The sequence below is a fragment of the Lycorma delicatula genome, chromosome 11, assembly GCF_047948215.1.
Source record: "Lycorma delicatula isolate Av1 chromosome 11, ASM4794821v1, whole genome shotgun sequence".
NCBI lineage: Eukaryota > Metazoa > Arthropoda > Insecta > Hemiptera > Fulgoridae > Lycorma > Lycorma delicatula.
Window position 1 is genome coordinate 48,528,102 of NC_134465.1, and position 23,058 is coordinate 48,551,159.

Here is a 23,058-nt window from a genome sequence, read left to right on the forward strand (position 1 = left end):
TGACCACGATTCGAACTCATAACCTTTGGATGAAAGGCAGAAATACTACCACTTACACCATGGAGACCGGCAACCTATTATAGCCACTCATATAATTTATACTACCTAAATTCAACAATGACAGAGAGTTTAATTGAGAGATAGTGAAATATAAGGTATATTTCACACTTCATTAACAGTCAGCATGTTTTATAATACTTTGACAAATACTATGAGTATATTAATATACACTAATCATTCACTCAAACCTAGGAAAAAAAAGTTAATAAGTATTTAATAATGTTCACCACAAAAAACACAGATTTTTGTGTTTTTCATAGTGAACAAAATTTAGAAATTATAGAATTTAAAAAAAAAAATCATGAATTCATCATACTTTTTATTTTTATTTTTTGTAAAATTCACCTTTTAATTTATTTAATATTTTGATAGATTTATTTGTATTGATTATAAATTTATATTTATATTTTTTTCATTAATATTGATATTGATAATAATTGTAGAAATATTTGCAATTCAGTGTTGGCACAGAAAATGTTTTATTCTATAATACACTGAACGTATCATCATACAATATTTATGAGTATTATTCTAGTGCAACTGCATTTATAGAAAAGGAAACATTTGGATACAAAATGAATCAATGCAATTATTTTTGATAACAGATATTTTATTGTTTATAATATTATTATAATTTTATTAATAATGAAAATATAAATTTTATGTAATGAAATTTTGAAAGAAATGTGAATTTCCTTTATGAATTTGTAAAGGAATAACATTAAAACTTTCAACTCGTCAATAAAACTTAGGGTAAATAATGAAAAAACAAAGTTAAAGAATAAAAAAATAACATAAAATTCAAGTTTTATGTTAAAGAACAGTAATTCTTTATCGGTTAGAGAACACTGCTGTAATAAAATATTACAAAATATAGAACAAAGTAAAAAAAAAAAATACACTTAGTAATATAAAATAATATAATATGAAATAAATTATATTTCATAACTTACACATTATAATAAAAAAAGGTACTTACGTATTAATGCCACCGCAAGGTTAATTAGGTTAGATTAAAACTTATCTCACTTTTCTTTTTAATTTTCTAGTCAATAGAAATATATGAAAAACTTTAAAGAATATTTGTTAAACTACAAATCATGAAAATATAATCTAACCAAACTTAACCTACGTTCGCTAACCTTGACTAATCAACAGTAATGTTTTGATTTAAGTAATAAATAATTAATTAGGTTAGGTTTCAGCCCATTTTCCACTGAAATCCGATTGACTACTTTGTCTTTAAATAAAGCTGTAGCTGCGGTGGTGTTATTACGTCAATTATTTAAATTAAATAATCAAAACACTCCTGTTAATTAGTCAAGGTTAGCGGGAGAAGCGAGCGTAGGTTAAGTTTGGTTAGATTATATTTATAAAATAAATAAATAACCATTAATTAAAATTAATAAAGAGACTGTTTTGAATCTATGTTAAACTCTATATCGGCCCATTTTCAACCGAAATCCGATTGATTACTTTGTTTTTAAATAAAGCTGTAGCTGCGGTGGCGTTAATACGTAAGTACCTAAACAAATGAATATACAAATTAATAAAATGAAAAAAATTAAAATAGCTTATAAAAAAATTCAAAATATTTTTTTAAAAACAATAAAATTATAATCAAACGCACACAAAAAAATAAAGAAAAAAATTATGGTTTACAAAAATCAGGTAACATCTAAATTTATATGTATTTGAACATAAAAAACTGTCCTTTTGCACATTCACATGTAAAATATTGCTTACATAATATTTTACTGAACAATATTACAATGAAAATGATTGAGTGCAAGAACTTTTAGTAAATTATTGTTAACAACAAAAAAAAGCCTAGTTCAAGAAACAAAATTGGGGTCTTTTCTGTTTTCTCCCACAATGTGTTTTTTTTTTCATTTTTTACAACGTAAAAAAAAAATGCGAGGGAAAAACAGGATTGCATAAAAAACAAGAGAAAATTATGTTCATCAATATTCCATAGTTTATATTCCTCTCGATTATCAACTGAAATATTACTTTACACAAATTCTACGCATACATAATAAACAATTCTTCAATGTAAATTTATGTTGAGAATAAATGCACAAAATTATGTAATATAAATAATCTATCTTAGATAACATTATCACATCTTATATAGGCTATTTAAAATAATATATATATATTATGTAAATTTAAGTAACTGTATACAATTCACAGTTTATTTTCTTTTAAATGATAACGATAAAAAAAATTGCATGTAAATTATATATTCAATAAACTGTAATATCACATTATTTCACTTTAATGAAAATAAAGAAAATAATATATATAAAAAATAAAATAATATTTCATATTTTGACGATTGAGATTAGTTTGACATCTTAACAATTTACTTTTTTTAGTCACTTATTAATTAAACTTTGAAATGAAAATGCAATTATTAATAAAATAATAATATTATCCATTTAATGATTTTGTAAAAAAGATTACATTTAAAAAATTCTTTATAGTTAATTTTTATAATCTACGTCTTCAGTAGAAAAAATGTATTTTTTTAGTTTAAAAATAATATCATTATTTTATGTTTTGTGTGATAATACAATTAATTATATGTCTGAATTTTTTTTTTATAAATCTTTTGAAGTATGTTTTTAAATTTATGAATTCTTTAACCCGATCTTTTTTCCAATCTCCCACTTCTCCTCCCCCGTATTGCCCCAAATGTAATTGGATTATGGAGGTTCTATTAATTCAACATAGGTAACGATAAGCATACATATATCTCAAGTTTTTAATAACTTTTGAAATTCTATATGTGGAAGATTCCGTTGAAGCAAAGGTGTATGTGAAAGTAGTTCAAAAGATAATGAACAAAAATATTAAGTGATAAGAAAAAAATCAATCTAATTTTTAATTTGTATTCTGCTTATAGGATCTAATTTGTTAAATGAATTAAAAATAAATTAAATAAAAAATTCAATTATATTAATAACTAGACTGGAAAAACATCAAACAGTTCAAATTATTTTCACTCTCATCTATTTATTTTGATAAATATAATGAATTATGTAACATTTCAAGTAATTTGGACCCACATTACATCATTTGATAAATATTCTTGTTTTTAAAAAGGATTTATTTTAGAAAAAAACTTTTTCCTTTAACAAAACATTTACTTGTTACATATTTCTTTAACATACTTAAGTATATGATTTTTACTAAACATATGATGATGTATACTATTACGAACATCAGAAATATTAGCAGAGCTAACAATTTTCAAATCAGAACACAATTTACATTTAGCAATTACATGTAAATAAACTGTAAACAGTTTATTCTGTTCAACAGTAGAATCAACTATTTTAAAATTATCTACATCTGTAATAGTAAAAACATTTTTAGGTAGAGCTGGTTTTAGATTACCTTCCTTTATGTAAGTTTTATCTTTAATAATTTTTTTATGTTTTTTACTATTTATATGTAATAATAAATCATCTTTACATTGATTAAAAGTAGTATACGCAAATCGATTATTACATATGTTACAAACTGCATATATTTTAGCTATATCAATGGTTATTAATTTTTCATTAGATGGTGGTAATTTTTTTAACTTTTCTTCGTATATATTATTTAACAGATCTTGATATAATTTTTTGGGTAAAAGTGTTTTAATTTCATTATGTAGATAATCGATAGAAGAATTAATAGCATCAAATGAATTGATAATAAATAATGTGGCATAAAATTTACAACAATGTTTTATTCCAGAAACATGAACGTAAATCAAATTTTGTATCACATTCATTCTATTACACGAATTCAAATTTTTATCACAAATTTTACAATTTGTAAATAGTAGTATATATCCAGAAAATAAATTTCTTTGATTATTACCAAATAAAAAGATATCTGACATTACCCTATCAGGAATCGCAACTACACCATCATCAAGACTTGATGATGATGATGATAAACTAAGTTTACGTGAAATAAAATTATCAGAATTTTTCCTTAAACCATTTAAGTTATTTCTATGTTTTACCCCGTCAACATGAATATTCAAATTTTGTATAATATTTTTTATTTCATACGATGTCGGTAATTTACATTTACATAGATTACAGATTAAACGCATCTGAGTATTAATAATGATAATATTATTATTATATTTAGGTATAAATTTTAATTTTTCCTGATAAATTTTATCCAATAAATCATTATACAAATCCGCTGATAAACCTGTTTTTCTTCCTTCAGGAAATTTATCAATGTTATTTAACTTTGTACTGATGTAAACAGAAGCAGTATCTGAAAAAAAAAAAATTCAAAATAAATAAATCGACCAGTGAAATAAGATTTTTTAAAAAGTTAAAAATCAATAAATACTCTTTCCACACAGTGACACCTCTAAAATCAAACACCCTTTGCTAACAACAATAAATAGTTTACCTATCTCCAGTCTCTGACAATGAGTTAATTGTTTCTTCGCTATTATAGATGCTCTGAATAAAGGATGAGAAAACATTATACTGAAAATAGTTTAATAATTTTTGTTCAAATTTCTCATGCTTTTATTTAAATGGAAGGATTCCTCTTTCTTTAAAAATAGAACACAGAGAACGATATAGTATACTACATGAATGCTACATGTATGAATACTACATGAATATAGTACACACATCAGTAATGAAAATTGTTCATTCAATAAAAAACCCATTAATAAATTTTAAAATCTATAAATGATTGATAAAGATGCTACGATTTGCTGATGATATAGTAATTCTAGCCGAGAGTAAAAAGGATTTAGAAGAAACAATGAACGGCATAGATGAAGTCTTATGCAAGAACTATCGCATGAAAATAAACAAGAACAAAACAAAAGTAATGAAATGTAGTAGAAATAACAAAGATGGACCACTGAATGTGAAAATAGGAGGAGAAAAGATTATGGAGGTAGAAGAATTTTGTTATTTGGGAAGTAGAATTACTAAAGATGGACGAAGCAGGAGCGATATAAAATGCAGAATAGCACAAGCAAAACGAGCCTTCAGTAAGAAATATAATTTGTTTACATCAAAAATGAATTTAAATGTCAGGAAAAGATTTTTGAAAGTGTATGTTTGGAGTGTCGCTTTATATGGAAGTGAAACTTGGACAATCGGAGTATCTGAGAAGAAAAGATTAGAAGCTTTTGAAATGTGGTGCTATAGGAGAATGTTAAAAATCAGATGGGTGGATAAAGTGACAAATGAAGAGGTATTGCGGCAAATAGATGAAGAAAGAAGCATTTGGAAAAATATAGTTAAAAGAAGAGACAGACTTATAGGCCACATACTAAGGCATCCTGGAATAGTCGCTTTAATATTGGAAGGGCAGGTAGAAGGAAAAAATTGTGTAGGCAGGCAACGTTTGGAATATGTAAAACAAATTGTTAGGGATGTAGGATGTAGAGGGTATACTGAAATGAAACGACTAGCACTAGATAGGGAATCTTGGAGAGCTGCATCAAACCAGTCAAATGACTGAAGACAAAAAAAAATAAATGATTGATTGTATTATAACTTTTTATGATAATGAAACGCCACTAAACATTATGTTCTAGACTCTAAATAATTCAAAATTTTATACCACCATTTTCTTGGAGCTAAAACCCACCATTTAAAACTCTGGCCTTCTTTACTACAGCCCTCCAATAATTTCTCTATTACAGACAAATAATTTCTATCCTCTGTACTTATAACATTCTCTCATCTCTTCCTTGGTCTGATTCATTTTTCATTGTAGTTTTTTTTTTAAATTATCTATAACAATGAATCTTTGTCAATATTCCTCCGATACTGCTATCTAATTTCTTGCAGAAATGATATGTTGGAGTCGAGATATTACAAAACATTTTATATATGATCCAAATTTTTCATATTTTAAATAAATATTAGGGTCATAACACGAAGGATTCTTGGAAAACATCGATCGACCTGTAATGGTGTGTAGGAGTCGGAATATTTCGAAATGTTATATATATGATCTGATTTTTTTCATATTCTAAATAAATATTGCATTCATGAAACGACAGATTGTTGCAAAACCTCGACCTGTTATGATGTGCAGGAGTCGAGATATTTCAAAATCTTTTATATATGATCCGATTTTTTTCATTTTCTGAATAAATATTACATTCATGAAACGACGTTTTGTTACAAAACATCGACCTGATATGATGGGCTGTAGTCGAGATATTTCGAAAAGTTTTATATATGATCCAACAACCAATACAAACCTCAAAATCATATTTCACACTGCATACATTTTCTCTTCTTGTAGTTACAATATTCACATTATTTCTCTTAGACGTTCTAAGTATGTGTGTGTGAAAATTCTGCCCTGCTTCAAAATGGACTTATACTTAACTGTAATGGAAATGTTATGATTAACATAATACAGTAAAAATAGTGCATGTTTTAAGATGCACTAGATAATTATGATTTAATCTTTAATTTATTGATATAGAATATAACACTTTTACACTTGGTATTCGAATAAAAAGGTAGCTTCTTTACTCCACAATCTATCTCCATTTTTCTGTATTTCCAGCTAAATGTCTAAGATCCTGATATCTCCAATTTCCTTTCAGATTACTTACAATTTTTTCTCTACTTCAGCCTCACTTTTGTCCTCCTATTGCATTATTTAGAACTGTTTTGATCATTAATGTTTATCTCAAGATATCTCACGGTCTGTAAATTTATATTTTCTGAATGGTTTAGATTAAGGTTCTGTTCTTGCTCACTTTCTTCATAACATCTTCATTCTTCAGTTTGTCTTTTTTTATTGTCTTCAGTCATTTGACTGGCTTGATGCAGCTCTCCAAGATTCCCTATCCAGTGCTAGTCGTTTCATTTCAGTATACCCTCCACATCCTACATCCCTAACAATTTGCTTTACATATTCCAAACGTGGCCTGCCTACACAATCTTTCCCTTCCACCTGTCCCTCCAATATTAAAGCGACTATTCCAGGATGCCTTAGTATGTGGCCTATAAGTCTGTCTCTTCTTTTAACTATATATTTCCAAATGCTTCTTTCATCATCTATTTGCCGTAATACCTCTTCATTTGTCACTTTAACCACCCATCTGATTTTTAACATTCTCCTATAGCACCACATTTCAAAAGCTTCTAACCTTTTCTTCTCAGATACTCCGATTGTCCAAGTTTGTCAGTTTGTCAATCCACTTAATCTTTTTTCTATCTCATTCATGCCCATGTTTTAAATACTTCTCCAATTTTGTTTTTTCCCTTTTTTCTTAAACAGTTTTAAAAGCTGTGTATAACTGTGCCCAAATATAGCTTCAATCTATTACATTTTATTTTCTATCAAATGTTTAATGACTAAACTTGTTCTTTGGAACAGGAGTCATAGAGAACAGCTTAATTATCTTGTAATCTTATTTTTTACCAACAAATTAATCTATTTTTTGTCTTTGACTTTTGAACTTGAATTATATATATTTATTTTTATCATACAAACTGAAAAGTAAAAGATAATTTACACTACGATCTTATACTATATTGTGATTTTTAAACAGTGTTCTAATATCTATAATTTCAACAATTATCTCAGTTGTTAGAATTCAGTTAAACATTTAGAAGATTTTTATATATCTTATTTTAAATATTTTATTTAAACAAATCATCATAACATATAAATTTGTTTGTTCTGTTTTCTTAAAATAATATACTTTAATGTTTCATTGTTTTTGTAACTTATTAGCAACTATGATTTTATCTGACTGTTAATGACATTTTGTTATTATTTCTCATATATGTTTGAAATTTATTTTAATGCTGTACTGTTCATCAACAAACAAAAAAAAAGATTTCATCAGACAAATGAAGAAGTATGATGCAAACAATTTAATTAATTACTAAGAAAAACTCCTACCCTAAATACTGACCAATTAAGCTGTATCAGTTGTTTTGATTGATATTTAGGTAATCAATCTTCTTTTTTTTCTTTTACGCTGTAATAATCATTTCTCATGATTCTTGTTACTAAAAACTTAACTAAAATCTACAACTACCTTATCTACTTATTATTGAGAAGGGAAAGAAACTCTTCAACAGATTAAAAAAAACTTTCAATTAAAAATGTTTGTATTATTCAGGTAAGTCGTTTGGTCATTTCTCCAATAATTTTATCCTAAATAAAAAAAGTCAATACAAATAACGCAGTTATTTATCAACAGATTTCTGTGGTAGAGCGGTAGCATCTAGACCTTTCATCCAGAAGTACTGGGTTCAAATCCTCCATTTTCTATTTCCATAAAGAAGCTTCCCAGCTTATACAATATATTAATCATTAAAAAAAATAATGCAGTTAAACCATAAGTTCGTAAAAATATAAATTTTGAATATACAGTAAAATGCCAATAAAAGTGTAAAAAAAAAGTGTAAGTGTTAGTAAAAAGTGTAATTAAAAAATCAGTTCTTATAGATCACAAGTTAAACAATACTAAGTGGTAAATTAATACCAGTATTACAATAGTCTTATAGATCAAAGAATAAGAAATTGTGGTAGTTGTATAAAGATATCAAATACAAATACATTTGGACTAATGGATTAAATATAAATATTCAGATATCAAAGATTAATGAATTTAGCTGTATCAGGAAGAATTTCAATACTTTACACTCTGTAAAAACAACAAAAGTAAACACATATCTGAATATGCGCAACAGGTAATTAAGGATGTAGCATGATGCTAGGACATCACCACAGAATAGAAAGTAATAAAAGAATATGAAACCAATCAAAATATTCTGAAGATGAAAAACCTGGCAAACAGTTCAATAACCATAATTAAGATGAACAATCAGTCCATATAAATTATCCAACCCATTTGTTGATTGATTTAAAAAAAATTAGATAACCCAGTATGAAGATATTACACAAAATGATAACGTAACTGAATATATATAAATTTGGTGATGTACTTTTAAGTATAGAAATGATCTGATTAGTACAAGGATGCGACCTTGAATCCAGAAACAAAAAATAAAGAAAGAGTTTCACTTTCAATTACTCACAAAGAGTAATTGGTCAAGAATTTCACCTCTTTATAAGGGTTTGAAAAAGACTAAACATTATTGGACATTTATATGAAAACTCTATGCCTTTGAGTAAAATTTTGAGGTACCAGAACTCATGAAGACATATAGTACAACTTCAAACGTTAATGCCATATTACAGTAAAATCCTTATGCATTGCAATCCATAGCCCACGTGTGCTTTGTATCACGTAATACTAATAAATCCACCATGTGATGGAATGCAATGCAGGTGCATCCTGTTTGCATCTTGTACCAAGTTTACAGAAAATTATTTAGTTTTGTAGAAGACTGGTGCGATGCACGTCATTCTATATTACAGTCACAACAGAAGACTCATTCGATTACATTGTCTTATTCAATTCATCATTTAACATGTGCGCAAAAATGATGTTAACAGTTAATTATTGTGATTACATGCATACTAACTGCAATAACGTTAACTGTATACATAAAGTTCATGTTTTTTTAAAAGCAGAACTTGTTGAGTCACAACGTAGCTTATATATATATATATATATATTATAATTCTCAATAAATTTACTCATTGAAATTCTTTTCAAAATCTGAATTTTATCGAAATCAATTTATGAAGTTTAGAGATATAAAAAAAAACCAAACACAAGTAGATGATCCTTCTCAAATTTTTCAATACATTCTGAAAAACAAAAAAATTGTGTTTTTTTGGTTAGAAGTGGTCATAAAACAAAAAAGGTGGTCTGTAAAAAAAAACCTGAATGCAAAATTTCACCAATTATCATACTTTTACCTTAGCGTTATACTGAATGGCTGAACAACATAACTACATAGATAGGAAAATAAATAAAAAACTAATATATAATCCATAACATTAAAAATAACTACTAATCAATTTACTATTTTTCTTCACAAAAAAAGCATCTTCACCAATAATTTCATTTACCTTAAATGAAATTTTATGCGATCTCAGAGACAATAAAGTTAGTTCTAGGATAGAAACTTAACATTCATATGACAGATAGATAAGCTTAATCCCCATTAATGTTGTACAACATACCTCAACTAGATGATAGAGGAATAAGTGTCACTAAATATTAATCATCTAGAAAGCAACTGTAACTAATGCCAGTGGGGAAAACCATCCGAGTCTCAGGTGCTAATGTTAAATAAAAGATTTATAAAATAAATCTTATAAAAAAAGGTTATTTTCAGTACAAGTACAGAGTACAGACAATTATCACAGTAAACCGAATTAATTAAACAGTTTTTCATGTAACTCCAAAGAAAAGATAATTTCAGCAGAACGATAATTTATTACAATTCTCAATTTTTTTTTTCAAATACCTTTTATTAAATCTTTAACAGAATTAGGTAAAGGATGGTTTTCATTTTTCTTTACAGTAGTTGAAGTTTTTATAGGTATTCCAACTGACAGAATATCTTCCATTGTCTTCCTGCAAAAACAAAAAAAAATTAATGTTAACAATTAAAGAAATAAAAGATATATAATAAAGAAAAACATGCGTACGCATGTGTACACGCACGCACACACACTCACTCAGAATATGAATTTGTCAATAAATCTAGCAGTGTTCTCATAATGAAGATTTTTTCTTATATTTATCTGCTTGAAACAACAGTCCAGATCAGTTAAGAATGAATGATCAAATATTTATTGCGAGTTTTAAGAAAATAACATAATATTAATTTTAGTATTAAAACCCACCAGTGTCAAATATATCATTTAATTATATTAAAAACGCACAGATAATGTCAGTTTATTGTTTTATTTTTTATTTAGCAAATAAACTTGAAAAATGTGAATGTTACGAAGAAAAGTATGAAAGATGAGAAATCTGATTACAATTCAAACCCAGAGCATTTTAGATGAAAGGCCAAGATACTATGTCATGAGGACAAAAAATTGGAAAATTGATATCAGACATGTATGTGAAAAAAATTAATCAAATGCCACCAATTTATAAATTTTAAATGTGTGCTTCAAAATGAGTGTCAGAATTTTAAAGTTATGTAATATTTATTGAATTTTACCTACATTGATAAATTATACGTGAAACATGAGAACCGGTTTGTTCAACGTGGTATGGCCATTGACAAGATTGCTAACTGTCCGTCAACAACTTAATTTTTTCTACGTTATCTACAAATACAAAAAGCACGATCTGTAATTTTCATTTAAACTTTCGAAAAAGAGGTTATTTTCATTTTATGGCTATAACCATATATGCAGATATTATTACAACAACAACGGCAAGTATACACAGATCGATCAACACAAAATCTGTCATTTTTTACGATTTCTGTGCTAAAGGAAACTGAAAAAAAGTGGTGTGGACACACGACATCCTTGTACGGCTATTAAATTATGTATATACTTTTCTTTTTTTTTTAATGAGAAGTACTTAAAAATTTTTTTCACGGATAAATGTTGATTTAATTTTTTTTATTACTTTTATTGAATAATTATTTATTGTAAAACTTTTTTTACAATAAGAGGTGAACAATTATTAAGAAATCAATATGCTTTAAATTAAAATTAAAATAAGAAAATGATATCGTGTTCGATCCGATGTGCCTTCCCCTTGTAAGATCGGAATATTTCAATAATAAAAATATAATTTCGCTATAACTCTGGAACCAATGAAAATAAGTACCACCTTATGATAAATCGTTGAAATGCTCTCAATGAAGCTTTATTAGTGGAGTTAAGAAAAGGTAAAAATATTTTTGATTTTTGGCTATTTTCGACATTTTTGGTAAAATCGATTACAAGCAAAAGGAGAGATTCACAACGAGATGTTACAAGTCCTATATACCAAATTTCAAACACACACGGCTAATCGTTTTTCCCTTATTCGAGATACATCCGCACGTACGTACAAACGTCAAGCCGAATATTAGTCAAGATATATATTTCCGTTGAAATCTGAAAACCGAAAAACCGCGAAAAATTTCGGTTTTCAGATTTACTTGTACGAAGTACAAACTGTACTTACTTGTAGTAGGAAGTAAAATAGTAAAAAAGTGATTTCAATGACTTGTAAAGAATATATGAAAAGAATTATTCAAATGGTGCATAACACAAAAAATTCTATTCGAAATTTTGATATGCTGCAGTAAAGCAACTTATGTTGCGCATGTGAAAATTTGATGAAGATTGGTCTGGGTGAGTCAAGTCGTTCTTTAGTTACGAATTTGAGCGGATGAAGTTAGAAAGAAGCAACGTTCGTTATTACATAAATAACATAATTTTACCCGTACGGTTTTTCTGTTGTATGAGAATAGCGAGATCAGTTTTCTTTTTTTCGCAGTTTGAAATTTTTAATGCTCGAAAGTCACTTAACAGAATTTCCTAACCCTGACGGGGTCCTCACAGATGTTTAAATAAAATCCGATTATTTTTTTTTTTAATTTTGCTATAAATATATTAAACAATAATAATTTTAGTGAATATTTTCTCATTATTAATAAAACTTCCTGTATCCATACATTTTAATTTAAAAAAAGTCGAATATATAATTTTTTTTAAATTTGTAATAAATAGAAATTAAACAAAATTTGGTTATTGTCGTTACCACGACAGTTTCAGTAATAAAAATTGGGAGACCTAAAATATAACATATAAGTGAAATATATATTTAATACAAAATAAAATATATTACAGAACATGTTTTTCTATAAAATAACAACGGTAGCTGCTGGTTCAGCGATCATTTTTTGGACTGCATTAGCCTGCTGTATCTAAAAGAGAATCAAATTCTTTTTATACAAAAAAAAGGTGCCAACAGCACGCGGTATTCCCAAGCGGTCACCCATCCAAGTACTAACCGCGCCCGACGTAGCTTAACTTCGGTGATCGGACGAGAACCGGTGTGTTCAACGTGGTATGGCCGTTGACGCGTTTACTGATGATCTGCCTAACGTTTCTATAAGTTTATATTATTTTGTAATTTCTTTTTTATTATTTTAATTTAATGAACCTCCATATTTTAGTAAAAAAGTTTTCATTGATTTACACTGCCACTTATTTATTATTAATCATACTACATTTGTTAACTTAAACAATGCAACATAGTAAAATGAGGAAAACTAGTTTATTATTATTATTTCTTACCAATATTATTTACTTATTAATAGTCCCCATCAATATTTTGAAAGTGATTCGCGACCCATCGAGATCTGTGTGAACGTACCGGTAAACGTGTAGTCTTGGTAAAGCGCAGGTCTGACATTAGTTAGTTATTTATTTCACAGTTAATCGAGTGGTAAGAAAAATGAAAATAATCTTGCGCGTAATTCAGCGAAGAGTAAAGAAAAATGCTACAGATTATAATAATTAGTCAAATCAATTGTTTAATTAGAATAAAATGACCACCACCGTAAGCAAGTTATGGAAATTAAACACCGTCAACACTCAATACGTGCGTAATTTGATGGCTAAGTCAAGTCTTTCCCTATTAAAATACCGCTATTTCTTCAAAGTCGTTAAAAGATGAGGAATTTTTTTAAACGACCTGGTACCTGGTGATAACAAATAATTTTCATTATCATCCGCGTTTGTTCGTCGTGTTTAGAATAAAAATGGACTAGCCGTAAACCCCCCTACTAGAATGTTGACAACAATTACGATCCAAGCGACACCGATGCACAATGGTGTTTTGTTTTCGGATAGGTAAAATTAAATGTACCTATTAACGAATCGTGACTCACCAGGCACGATGGAAAGTCCCAGGCAAATAATTATTTAAATTGATTTGAAATTAGATGGGCCGGTCCCGGCGGTACTGCAATACCGGGTCAACCCGCGACAGAGGTGGAGCAAGCCCCTAGCACTCCGTCATTTTCCAAAAATCAGTTTAATATTCTGGCCCAGCGATGCCGGGCGTATCAGATATTAAGCTGATAAGAACAGATACTACACTTTGATCTTAGCCAAGAGGCCGAGAAGCGATAACGACAGTGACCACCAAACATGGACCCGCCCCGAAATTTTACAAACGGATCATTCGAGAAGTTATCTTATTTTACATATTACTCTCATTACACTTTAATAACAATGATTTCAGGAAATAAGATTATATTAAAAAATATTTAACTAAAAAAATGATTCAAATACAACTATATTAGAACACTAAAAAATACCGTTAAAATATATCAATGATTTTAAATAAAGAATATACATCAGCGCTACCTGTACCACCTTTAGAAACTAAAATATTTATCTATATCTTACCACCGGTTATACAAAGTATTACTACTGTTACTCGTAATTCTGATTTTAAAAGTATTATTTCTTCTTAAATAGAAACATCCATCAGAGATCTTATCTTAGTTTATATTATTACACTTTTAAATTACTACAACAACCTTTTAAAAAATGTATCATTTCATAATGTACTGCGTTAAATCGAAATTAATTTACCAGTATTTTTTTCAAAAATATTAATACTTTACAGGATAATTCAGTTCACAATAGGTATATATTTACGAATTTATTCTTTTCTCAATTGTTAATTCGAGATTAAATTTGACTGCAAATGGATTATGTTTATTATAGTAGTTTCAGGTTGCTGGACTACTCACTTGTTCTTTTATTCTTTATTCCTTAGGATAATTAATTCTACTATGACAACTAAACTAAATCATTGATTTCTATTAGTGATAAAAAAAAACCGCTCTTTACGTTCGCCTAGATGTCTGTACGTGACAGGGATACCTGAGAAACTGGTCGAAAAACAAAGGTGAAGTTTTAAATCCAACTAGTAGTGATGTGTAAAACTACTTCACGAATGAATATCTAAATTTGGGTAAACGTCTAAATCTAACTTGTGAAATTTTAGTAACGGCTCGTCCAGATGGACTGAAATTCTAACTGTAGCTTCTATTGAAATATTAATGAGATTTAAATAAACATAAATTCGGTGATTGGTAGGAATGCACAACGTGAAAGTGGTACGGCCGTTGAGAAGAGGTTCATCTGTCAACAACATGTTTCGTATAAAATCAAATTAAGATCTCCTCTTTTCTTTTTGCGAATTAAATTTATTAAAATTTGAGATTTTTTTATACACTTTATGTATTAAATGAATGTTTCTACAGAAATAATTTCTTAAACTTGTCTGACAAATAATGAATAACTGAACAAAAAAAAAAAAAAAAAAAAAAATGCCAACAGCACGCGGTATTCCCAAGCGGTCACCCATCCAAGTACTAACCGCGCCCGACGTTGCTTAACTTCGGTGATCAGACGAGAACCGGTGTGTTCAACGTGGTATGGCCGTTGACAAGATCGTTAACTGTCCGTCAACAGCTTAATTTTTTCTACGTTATCTATTAATTAAAGTAACAGTCAACCTCTATTTTTCATTTAAAATTTTAAAAAACGACATTTTTTATTTTTCCGGCAGCGGCAGCAGCAGCAGCTACAGTAGAAAAGTATATAGATCAATGAGGAAAAACAAACGGTAATTTTTACCGATTTCTCTGCTAAGGAAAAACTTAAAGAAGTAAAATTAAATAGATTGTAAAGAATCTACGAGAAGGAATGTTCGCCAGTACATAATTTCTATTTTTTTCGAATATACGTGTGCAGCACATAAGTATGTTGGTCTTATAATTCTGTAGTCCGTATACATATTTTCGACAAACTTGTTAGACTGGTATCACCGTCGGGGTGGAACTAATATATTAAATTATTGAAAAAACTGAAAAAAGGATCGGAGTGCAATGGCCGATATAAAACTGTTAAACTTTAGTCGGTCAATTTGAGAAACTATTTTTCTTAATATACTTGACGTATATAATTATCAAGACGGATCCAAATTACTAAAAAAAAATTATTTAATTTTCACTACAACCAAAAAAAAAAGATTTCTGCCCATCCCTCGGCAATAAAAAAAAATTGCGATAATAAAAAATTATTTTTGATTTAAATCGTTATTTTCATATTTATTTATTTTTATTATTATACAGTAAATTTAGCGAATATGTCCAACATTAAATTTCCCGCTGATCCATCATCATAAAGGTTTGAAATTTTCAAAAAGTAGAAAATATTTGTTTCCGAATTTTTGATGCTACTAAAACTAATATTAAAAAATTGAGATATGAATTTAATACCAAAAAAATTTTTTTGAATGAATATCGTTAAAATATATTACAGTAGAGGCTTGTTTTTAATACAACGATGAAAAATAACTGTAGCCGGTTAAGTGAACTTTTTTTGGTTTGTAAAAATATTTTTCAAAAAATAAAGATGCCAACAGCACGCGGTATTCCCAAGCGGTCACCCATCCAAGTACTAACCGCGCCCGACGTTGCTTAACTTCGGTGATCAGACGAGAACCGGTGTGTTCAACGTGGTATGGCCGTTGACAAGATTGCTAACTGTCCGTCAACAACTTAATTTTTTCTACGTTATCTACAAATACAAAAAGCATGATCTGTATTTTTCATTTAAACTTTCGAAAAAGAGGTTATTTTCATTTTACGGCTATATATGCAGATATTATTACTACAACAACAACAACAAAAACGGCAAGTATACAGATCGATCAACACAAAATCTGTCATTTGTTACGATTTCTGTCCTAAAGGAAACTTAAAAAAAAAGCGGTGTGGACACACGACATCCTTGTACGGCTATTAAATTACGAATATACATTTCTTTTTTTTTTAATGAGAAGTACTTAAAAATTTTTTTCACGGATAAATGTTGATTTAATTTTTTTTATTACTTTTATTGAATAATTATTTATTGTAAAACTTTTTTTACAATAAGAGGTTAACAATTATTAAGAAATCAATATGCTTAAATTAAAATTAAAATAAGAAAATGAAATCGTATTCGATCCGATGTGCCTTCCCCTTGTAAGATCGGAATATTTCAATAATAAAAATATCATTTCGCTATAACTCTGGAACCACTGAAAATAAGTACCACCTTATGATAAAACGTTGAAATGCTCTCAATGAAGCTTTATTAGTGGAGTTAAGAAAAAGTAAAAATATTTTTGATTTTTGGCTATTTTCGACATTTTTGGTAAAATCGATTGCAAGCAAAAGGAGAGATTCACAAACGAGATGTTACAAGTCCTATATACCAAATTTCAAACACATACGGCTAATCGTTTTTCCCTTATTCGAGATACATCCGCACGTACGTACAAACGTCAAGCCGAAATTAGTCAAAATATATATTTCCGTTGAAATCTGAAAACCGAAAAACCGCGAAAAATTTCGGTTTTCAGATTTACTTGTACGAAGTACAAACTGTATGTACTTGTACGAAGTAACTTTTACTTCGTACAAGGAAGTAAAATAGCAAAAAAGTGATTTCAATGACTTGTAAAGAATATATGAAAAGAATTATTCAAATGGTGCATAACACAAAAATTCTATTCGAAATTTTGATATGCTGCAGTAAAGCAACTTAAGTTGCGCATGTGAAAATTTGATGAAGATTGGTCTGGGTGAGTCAAGTCGTTCTTTAGTTACGAATTTGAGCGGATGAAGTTAGAAGCAACGTTCGTTATTACATAAATAACATAATTTTACCCGTACGGTTTTTCTGTTGTATGAGAATAGCGAGATCAGTTTTCTTTTTTTCGCAGTTTGAAATTTTTAATGCTCGAAAGTCACTTAACAGAATTCCCTAACCGTGACGGGGTCCTCACAGATTTTTAAATAAAATCCGATTATTTTTTTTTTTAATTTTGCTATAAATATATTAAACAATAATAATTTTAGTGAATATTTTCTCATTATTAACAAAAACTTCCTGTATCCATACATTTTGAATTTTAAAAAAAGTCGAAAATATAATTTTTTAAATTTGTAATAAATAGAAATTAAAAAAAATTTGGTTATTGTCGTTACCACGACAGTTTCAGTAATAAAAATTGGGAGACCTAAAATATAACATATAAGTGAAATATATATTTAATACAAAATAAAATATATTACAGAACATGTTTTTCTATAAAATAACAACGGTAGCTGCTGGTTCAGCGATCATTTTTTGGACTGCATTAGCCCGCTGTATCTAAAAGAGAATCAAATTCTTTTTATACAAAAAAAAAGGTGCCAACAGCACGCGGTATTCCCAAGCGGTCACCCATCCAAGTACTAACCGCGCCCGACGTTGCTTAACTTCGGTGATCGGACGAGAACCGGTGTGTTCAACGTGGTATGGCCGTTGACGCGTTTACTGATGATCTGCCTAACGTTTCTATAAGTTTATATTATTTTGTAATTTCTTTTTTATTATTTTAATTTAATGAACCTCCATATTTTAGTAAAAAAGTTTTCATTGATTTACACTGCCACTTATTTATTATTAATCATACTACATTTGTTAACTTAAACAATGCAACATAGTAAAATGAGGAAAACTAGTTTATTATTATTATTTCTTACCAATATTATTTACTTATTAATAGTCCCCATCAATATTTTGAAAGTGATTCGCGACCCATCGAGATCTGTGTGAACGTACCGGTAAACGTGTAGTCTTGGTAAAGCGCAGGTCTGACATTAGTTAGTTATTTATTTCACAGTTAATCGAGTGGTAAGAAAAATGAAAATAATCTTGCGCGTAATTCAGCGAAGAGTAAAGAAAAATGCTACAGATTATAATAATTAGTCAAATCAATTGTTTAATTAGAATAAAATGACCACCACCGTAAGCAAGTTATGGAAATTAAACACCGTCAACACTCAATACGTGCGTAATTTGATGGCTTAAGTCAAGTCTTTCCCTATTAAAATACCGCTATTTCTTCAAAGTCGTTAAAAGATGAGGAATTTTTTTAAACGACCTGGTACCTGGTGATAACAAATAATTTTCATTATCATCCGCGTTTGTTCGTCGTGTTTAGAATAAAAATGGACTAGCCGTAGTAAACCCCCCTACTAGAATGTTGACAACAATTACGATCCAAGCGACACCGATGCACAATGGTGTTTTGTTTTCGGATAGGTAAAATTAAATGTACCTATTAACGAATCGTGACTCACCAGGCACGATGGAAAGTCCCAGGCAAATAATTATTTAAATTGATTTGAAATTAGATGGGCCGGTCCCGGCGGTACTGCAATACCGGGTCAACCCGCGACAGAGGTGGAGCAAGCCCCTAGCACTCCGTCATTTTCCAAAAATCAGTTTAATATTCTGGCCCAGCGATGCCGGGCGTATCAGATATTAAGCTGATAAGAACAGATACTACACTTTGATCTTAGCCAAGAGGCCGAGAAGCGATAACGACAGTGACCACCAAACATGGACCCGCCCCGAAATTTTACAAACGGATCATTCGAGAAGTTATCTTATTTTACATATTACTCTCATTACACTTTAATAACAATGATTTCAGGAAATAAGATTATATTAAAAAATATTTAACTAAAAAAATGATCAAATACAACTATATTAGAACACTAAAAAATACCGTTAAAATATATCAATGATTTTAAATAAAGAATATACATCAGCGCTACCTGTACCACCTTTAGAAACTAAAATATTTATCTATATCTTACCACCGGTTATACAAAGTATTACTACTGTTACTCGTAATTCTGATTTTAAAAGTATTATTTCTTCTTAAATAGAAACATCCATCAGAGATCTTATCTTAGTTTATATTATTGCACTTTTAAATTACTACAACAACCTTTTAAAAAATGTATCATTTCATAATGTACTGCGTTAAATCGAAATTAATTTACCAGTATTTTTTTCAAAAATATTAATACTTTACAGGATAATTCAGTTCACAATAGGTATATATTTACGAATTTATTCTTTTCTCAATTGTTAATTCGAGATTAAATTTGACTGCAAATGGATTATGTTTATTATAGTAGTTTCAGGTTGCTGGACTACTCACTTGTTCTTTTATTCTTTATTCCTTAGGATAATTAATTCTACTATGACAACTAAACTAAATCATTGATTTCTATTAGTGATAAAAAAAAACCGCTCTTTACGTTCGCCTAGATGTCTGTACGTGACAGGGATACCTGAGAAACTGGTCGAAAAACAAAGGTGAAGTTTTAAATCCAACTAGTAGTGATGTGTAAAACTACTTCACGAATGAATATCTAAATTTGGGTAAACGTCTAAATCTAACTTGTGAAATTTTAGTAACGGCTCGTCCAGATGGACTGAAATTCTAACTGTAGCTTCTATTGAAATATTAATGAGATTTAAATAAACATAAATTCGGTGATTGGTAGGAATGCACAACGTGAAAGTGGTACGGCCGTTGAGAAGAGGTTCATCTGTCAACAACATGTTTCGTATAAAATCAAATTAAGATCTCCTCTTTTCTTTTTGCGAATTAAATTTATTAAAATTTGAGATTTTTTTATACACTTTATGTATTAAATGAATGTTTCTACAGAAATAATTTCTTAAACTTGTCTGACAAATAATGAATAACTGAACAAAAAAAAAAAAAAAAAAAAAAATGCCAACAGCACGCGGTATTCCCAAGCGGTCACCCATCCAAGTACTAACCGCGCCCGACGTTGCTTAACTTCGGTGATCAGACGAGAACCGGTGTGTTCAACGTGGTATGGCCGTTGACAAGATCGTTAACTGTCCGTCAACAGCTTAATTTTTTCTACGTTATCTATTAATTAAAGTAACAGTCAACCTCTATTTTTCATTTAAAATTTTAAAAAACGACATTTTTTATTTTTCCGGCAGCGGCAGCAGCAGCAGCTACAGTAGAAAAGTATATAGATCAATGAGGAAAAACAAACGGTAATTTTTACCGATTTCTCTGCTAAGGAAAAACTTAAAGAAGTAAAATTAAATAGATTGTAAAGAATCTACGAGAAGGAATGTTCGCCAGTACATAATTTCTATTTTTTTCGAATATACGTGTGCAGCACATAAGTATGTTGGTCTTATAATTCTGTAGTCCGTATACATATTTTCGACAAACTTGTTAGACTGGTATCACCGTCGGGGTGGAACTAATATATTAAATTATTGAAAAAACTGAAAAAAGGATCGGAGTGCAATGGCCGATATAAAACTGTTAAACTTTAGTCGGTCAATTTGAGAAACTATTTTTCTTAATATACTTGACGTATATAATTATCAAGACGGATCCAAATTACTAAAAAAAAATTATTTAATTTTCACTACAACCAAAAAAAAAAGATTTCTGCCCATCCCTCGGCAATAAAAAAAAATTGCGATAATAAAAAATTATTTTTGATTTAAATCGTTATTTTCATATTTATTTATTTTTATTATTATACAGTAAATTTAGCGAATATGTCCAACATTAAATTTCCCGCTGATCCATCATCATAAAGGTTTGAAATTTTCAAAAAGTAGAAAATATTTGTTTCCGAATTTTTGATGCTACTAAAACTAATATTAAAAAATTGAGATATGAATTTAATACCAAAAAAATTTTTTTGAATGAATATCGTTAAAATATATTACAGTAGAGGCTTGTTTTTAATACAACGATGAAAAATAACTGTAGCCGGTTAAGTGAACTTTTTTTGGTTTGTAAAAATATTTTTCAAAAAATAAAGATGCCAACAGCACGCGGTATTCCCAAGCGGTCACCCATCCAAGTACTAACCGCGCCCGACGTTGCTTAACTTCGGTGATCAGACGAGAACCGGTGTGTTCAACGTGGTATGGCCGTTGACAAGATTGCTAACTGTCCGTCAACAACTTAATTTTTTCTACGTTATCTACAAATACAAAAAGCATGATCTGTATTTTTCATTTAAACTTTCGAAAAAGAGGTTATTTTCATTTTACGGCTATATATGCAGATATTATTACTACAACAACAACAACAAAAACGGCAAGTATACAGATCGATCAACACAAAATCTGTCATTTGTTACGATTTCTGTCCTAAAGGAAACTTAAAAAAAAAGCGGTGTGGACACACGACATCCTTGTACGGCTATTAAATTACGAATATACATTTCTTTTTTTTTTAATGAGAAGTACTTAAAAATTTTTTTCACGGATAAATGTTGATTTAATTTTTTTTATTACTTTTATTGAATAATTATTTATTGTAAAACTTTTTTTACAATAAGAGGTTAACAATTATTAAGAAATCAATATGCTTAAATTAAAATTAAAATAAGAAAATGAAATCGTATTCGATCCGATGTGCCTTCCCCTTGTAAGATCGGAATATTTCAATAATAAAAATATCATTTCGCTATAACTCTGGAACCACTGAAAATAAGTACCACCTTATGATAAAACGTTGAAATGCTCTCAATGAAGCTTTATTAGTGGAGTTAAGAAAAAGTAAAAATATTTTTGATTTTTGGCTATTTTCGACATTTTTGGTAAAATCGATTGCAAGCAAAAGGAGAGATTCACAAACGAGATGTTACAAGTCCTATATACCAAATTTCAAACACATACGGCTAATCGTTTTTCCCTTATTCGAGATACATCCGCACGTACGTACAAACGTCAAGCCGAAATTAGTCAAAATATATATTTCCGTTGAAATCTGAAAACCGAAAAACCGCGAAAAATTTCGGTTTTCAGATTTACTTGTACGAAGTACAAACTGTATGTACTTGTACGAAGTAACTTTTACTTCGTACAAGGAAGTAAAATAGCAAAAAAGTGATTTCAATGACTTGTAAAGAATATATGAAAAGAATTATTCAAATGGTGCATAACACAAAAATTCTATTCGAAATTTTGATATGCTGCAGTAAAGCAACTTAAGTTGCGCATGTGAAAATTTGATGAAGATTGGTCTGGGTGAGTCAAGTCGTTCTTTAGTTACGAATTTGAGCGGATGAAGTTAGAAGCAACGTTCGTTATTACATAAATAACATAATTTTACCCGTACGGTTTTTCTGTTGTATGAGAATAGCGAGATCAGTTTTC

At 28.9% G+C, this 23,058-nt stretch overlaps 1 protein-coding gene and 8 non-coding genes across 9 annotated transcripts in view; all 9 read right to left on the reverse strand.

The window, feature by feature from the left end:
* Positions 1–686: 686 nt before the first annotated feature.
* Positions 687–23,058, reverse strand: part of LOC142332237 (uncharacterized) — a 59,056-nt gene continuing 36,684 nt past the window's right edge. Inside the window, exons 2-3 of the mRNA XM_075378538.1 lie at positions 10,476–10,585; positions 687–4,353 (exon numbers count right to left, since the gene is read on the reverse strand). Of these exons, the coding sequence (XP_075234653.1) occupies positions 3,212–4,353; positions 10,476–10,578 (1,245 nt within the window). The 5' untranslated portion in view covers positions 10,579–10,585 and the 3' untranslated portion in view covers positions 687–3,211. The remainder of the gene's footprint in view (positions 4,354–10,475; positions 10,586–23,058) is intronic.
* Positions 12,932–13,050, reverse strand: LOC142332667 (5S ribosomal RNA). Its single transcript, XR_012758380.1, has one exon. It is a non-coding gene; the product is annotated as a 5S ribosomal RNA (ribosomal RNA).
* LOC142332680 (U2 spliceosomal RNA) lies at positions 13,912–14,104 on the reverse strand. The gene has a single exon (XR_012758391.1). It is a non-coding gene; the product is annotated as a U2 spliceosomal RNA (small nuclear RNA).
* Positions 15,319–15,437, reverse strand: LOC142332652 (5S ribosomal RNA). Its single transcript, XR_012758366.1, has one exon. It is a non-coding gene; the product is annotated as a 5S ribosomal RNA (ribosomal RNA).
* Positions 16,409–16,527, reverse strand: LOC142332653 (5S ribosomal RNA). The gene has a single exon (XR_012758367.1). It is a non-coding gene; the product is annotated as a 5S ribosomal RNA (ribosomal RNA).
* On the reverse strand, positions 18,235–18,353 carry LOC142332672 (5S ribosomal RNA). Its single transcript, XR_012758385.1, has one exon. It is a non-coding gene; the product is annotated as a 5S ribosomal RNA (ribosomal RNA).
* LOC142332681 (U2 spliceosomal RNA) lies at positions 19,219–19,411 on the reverse strand. Its single transcript, XR_012758392.1, has one exon. It is a non-coding gene; the product is annotated as a U2 spliceosomal RNA (small nuclear RNA).
* Positions 20,625–20,743, reverse strand: LOC142332654 (5S ribosomal RNA). Its single transcript, XR_012758368.1, has one exon. It is a non-coding gene; the product is annotated as a 5S ribosomal RNA (ribosomal RNA).
* LOC142332655 (5S ribosomal RNA) lies at positions 21,715–21,833 on the reverse strand. Its single transcript, XR_012758369.1, has one exon. It is a non-coding gene; the product is annotated as a 5S ribosomal RNA (ribosomal RNA).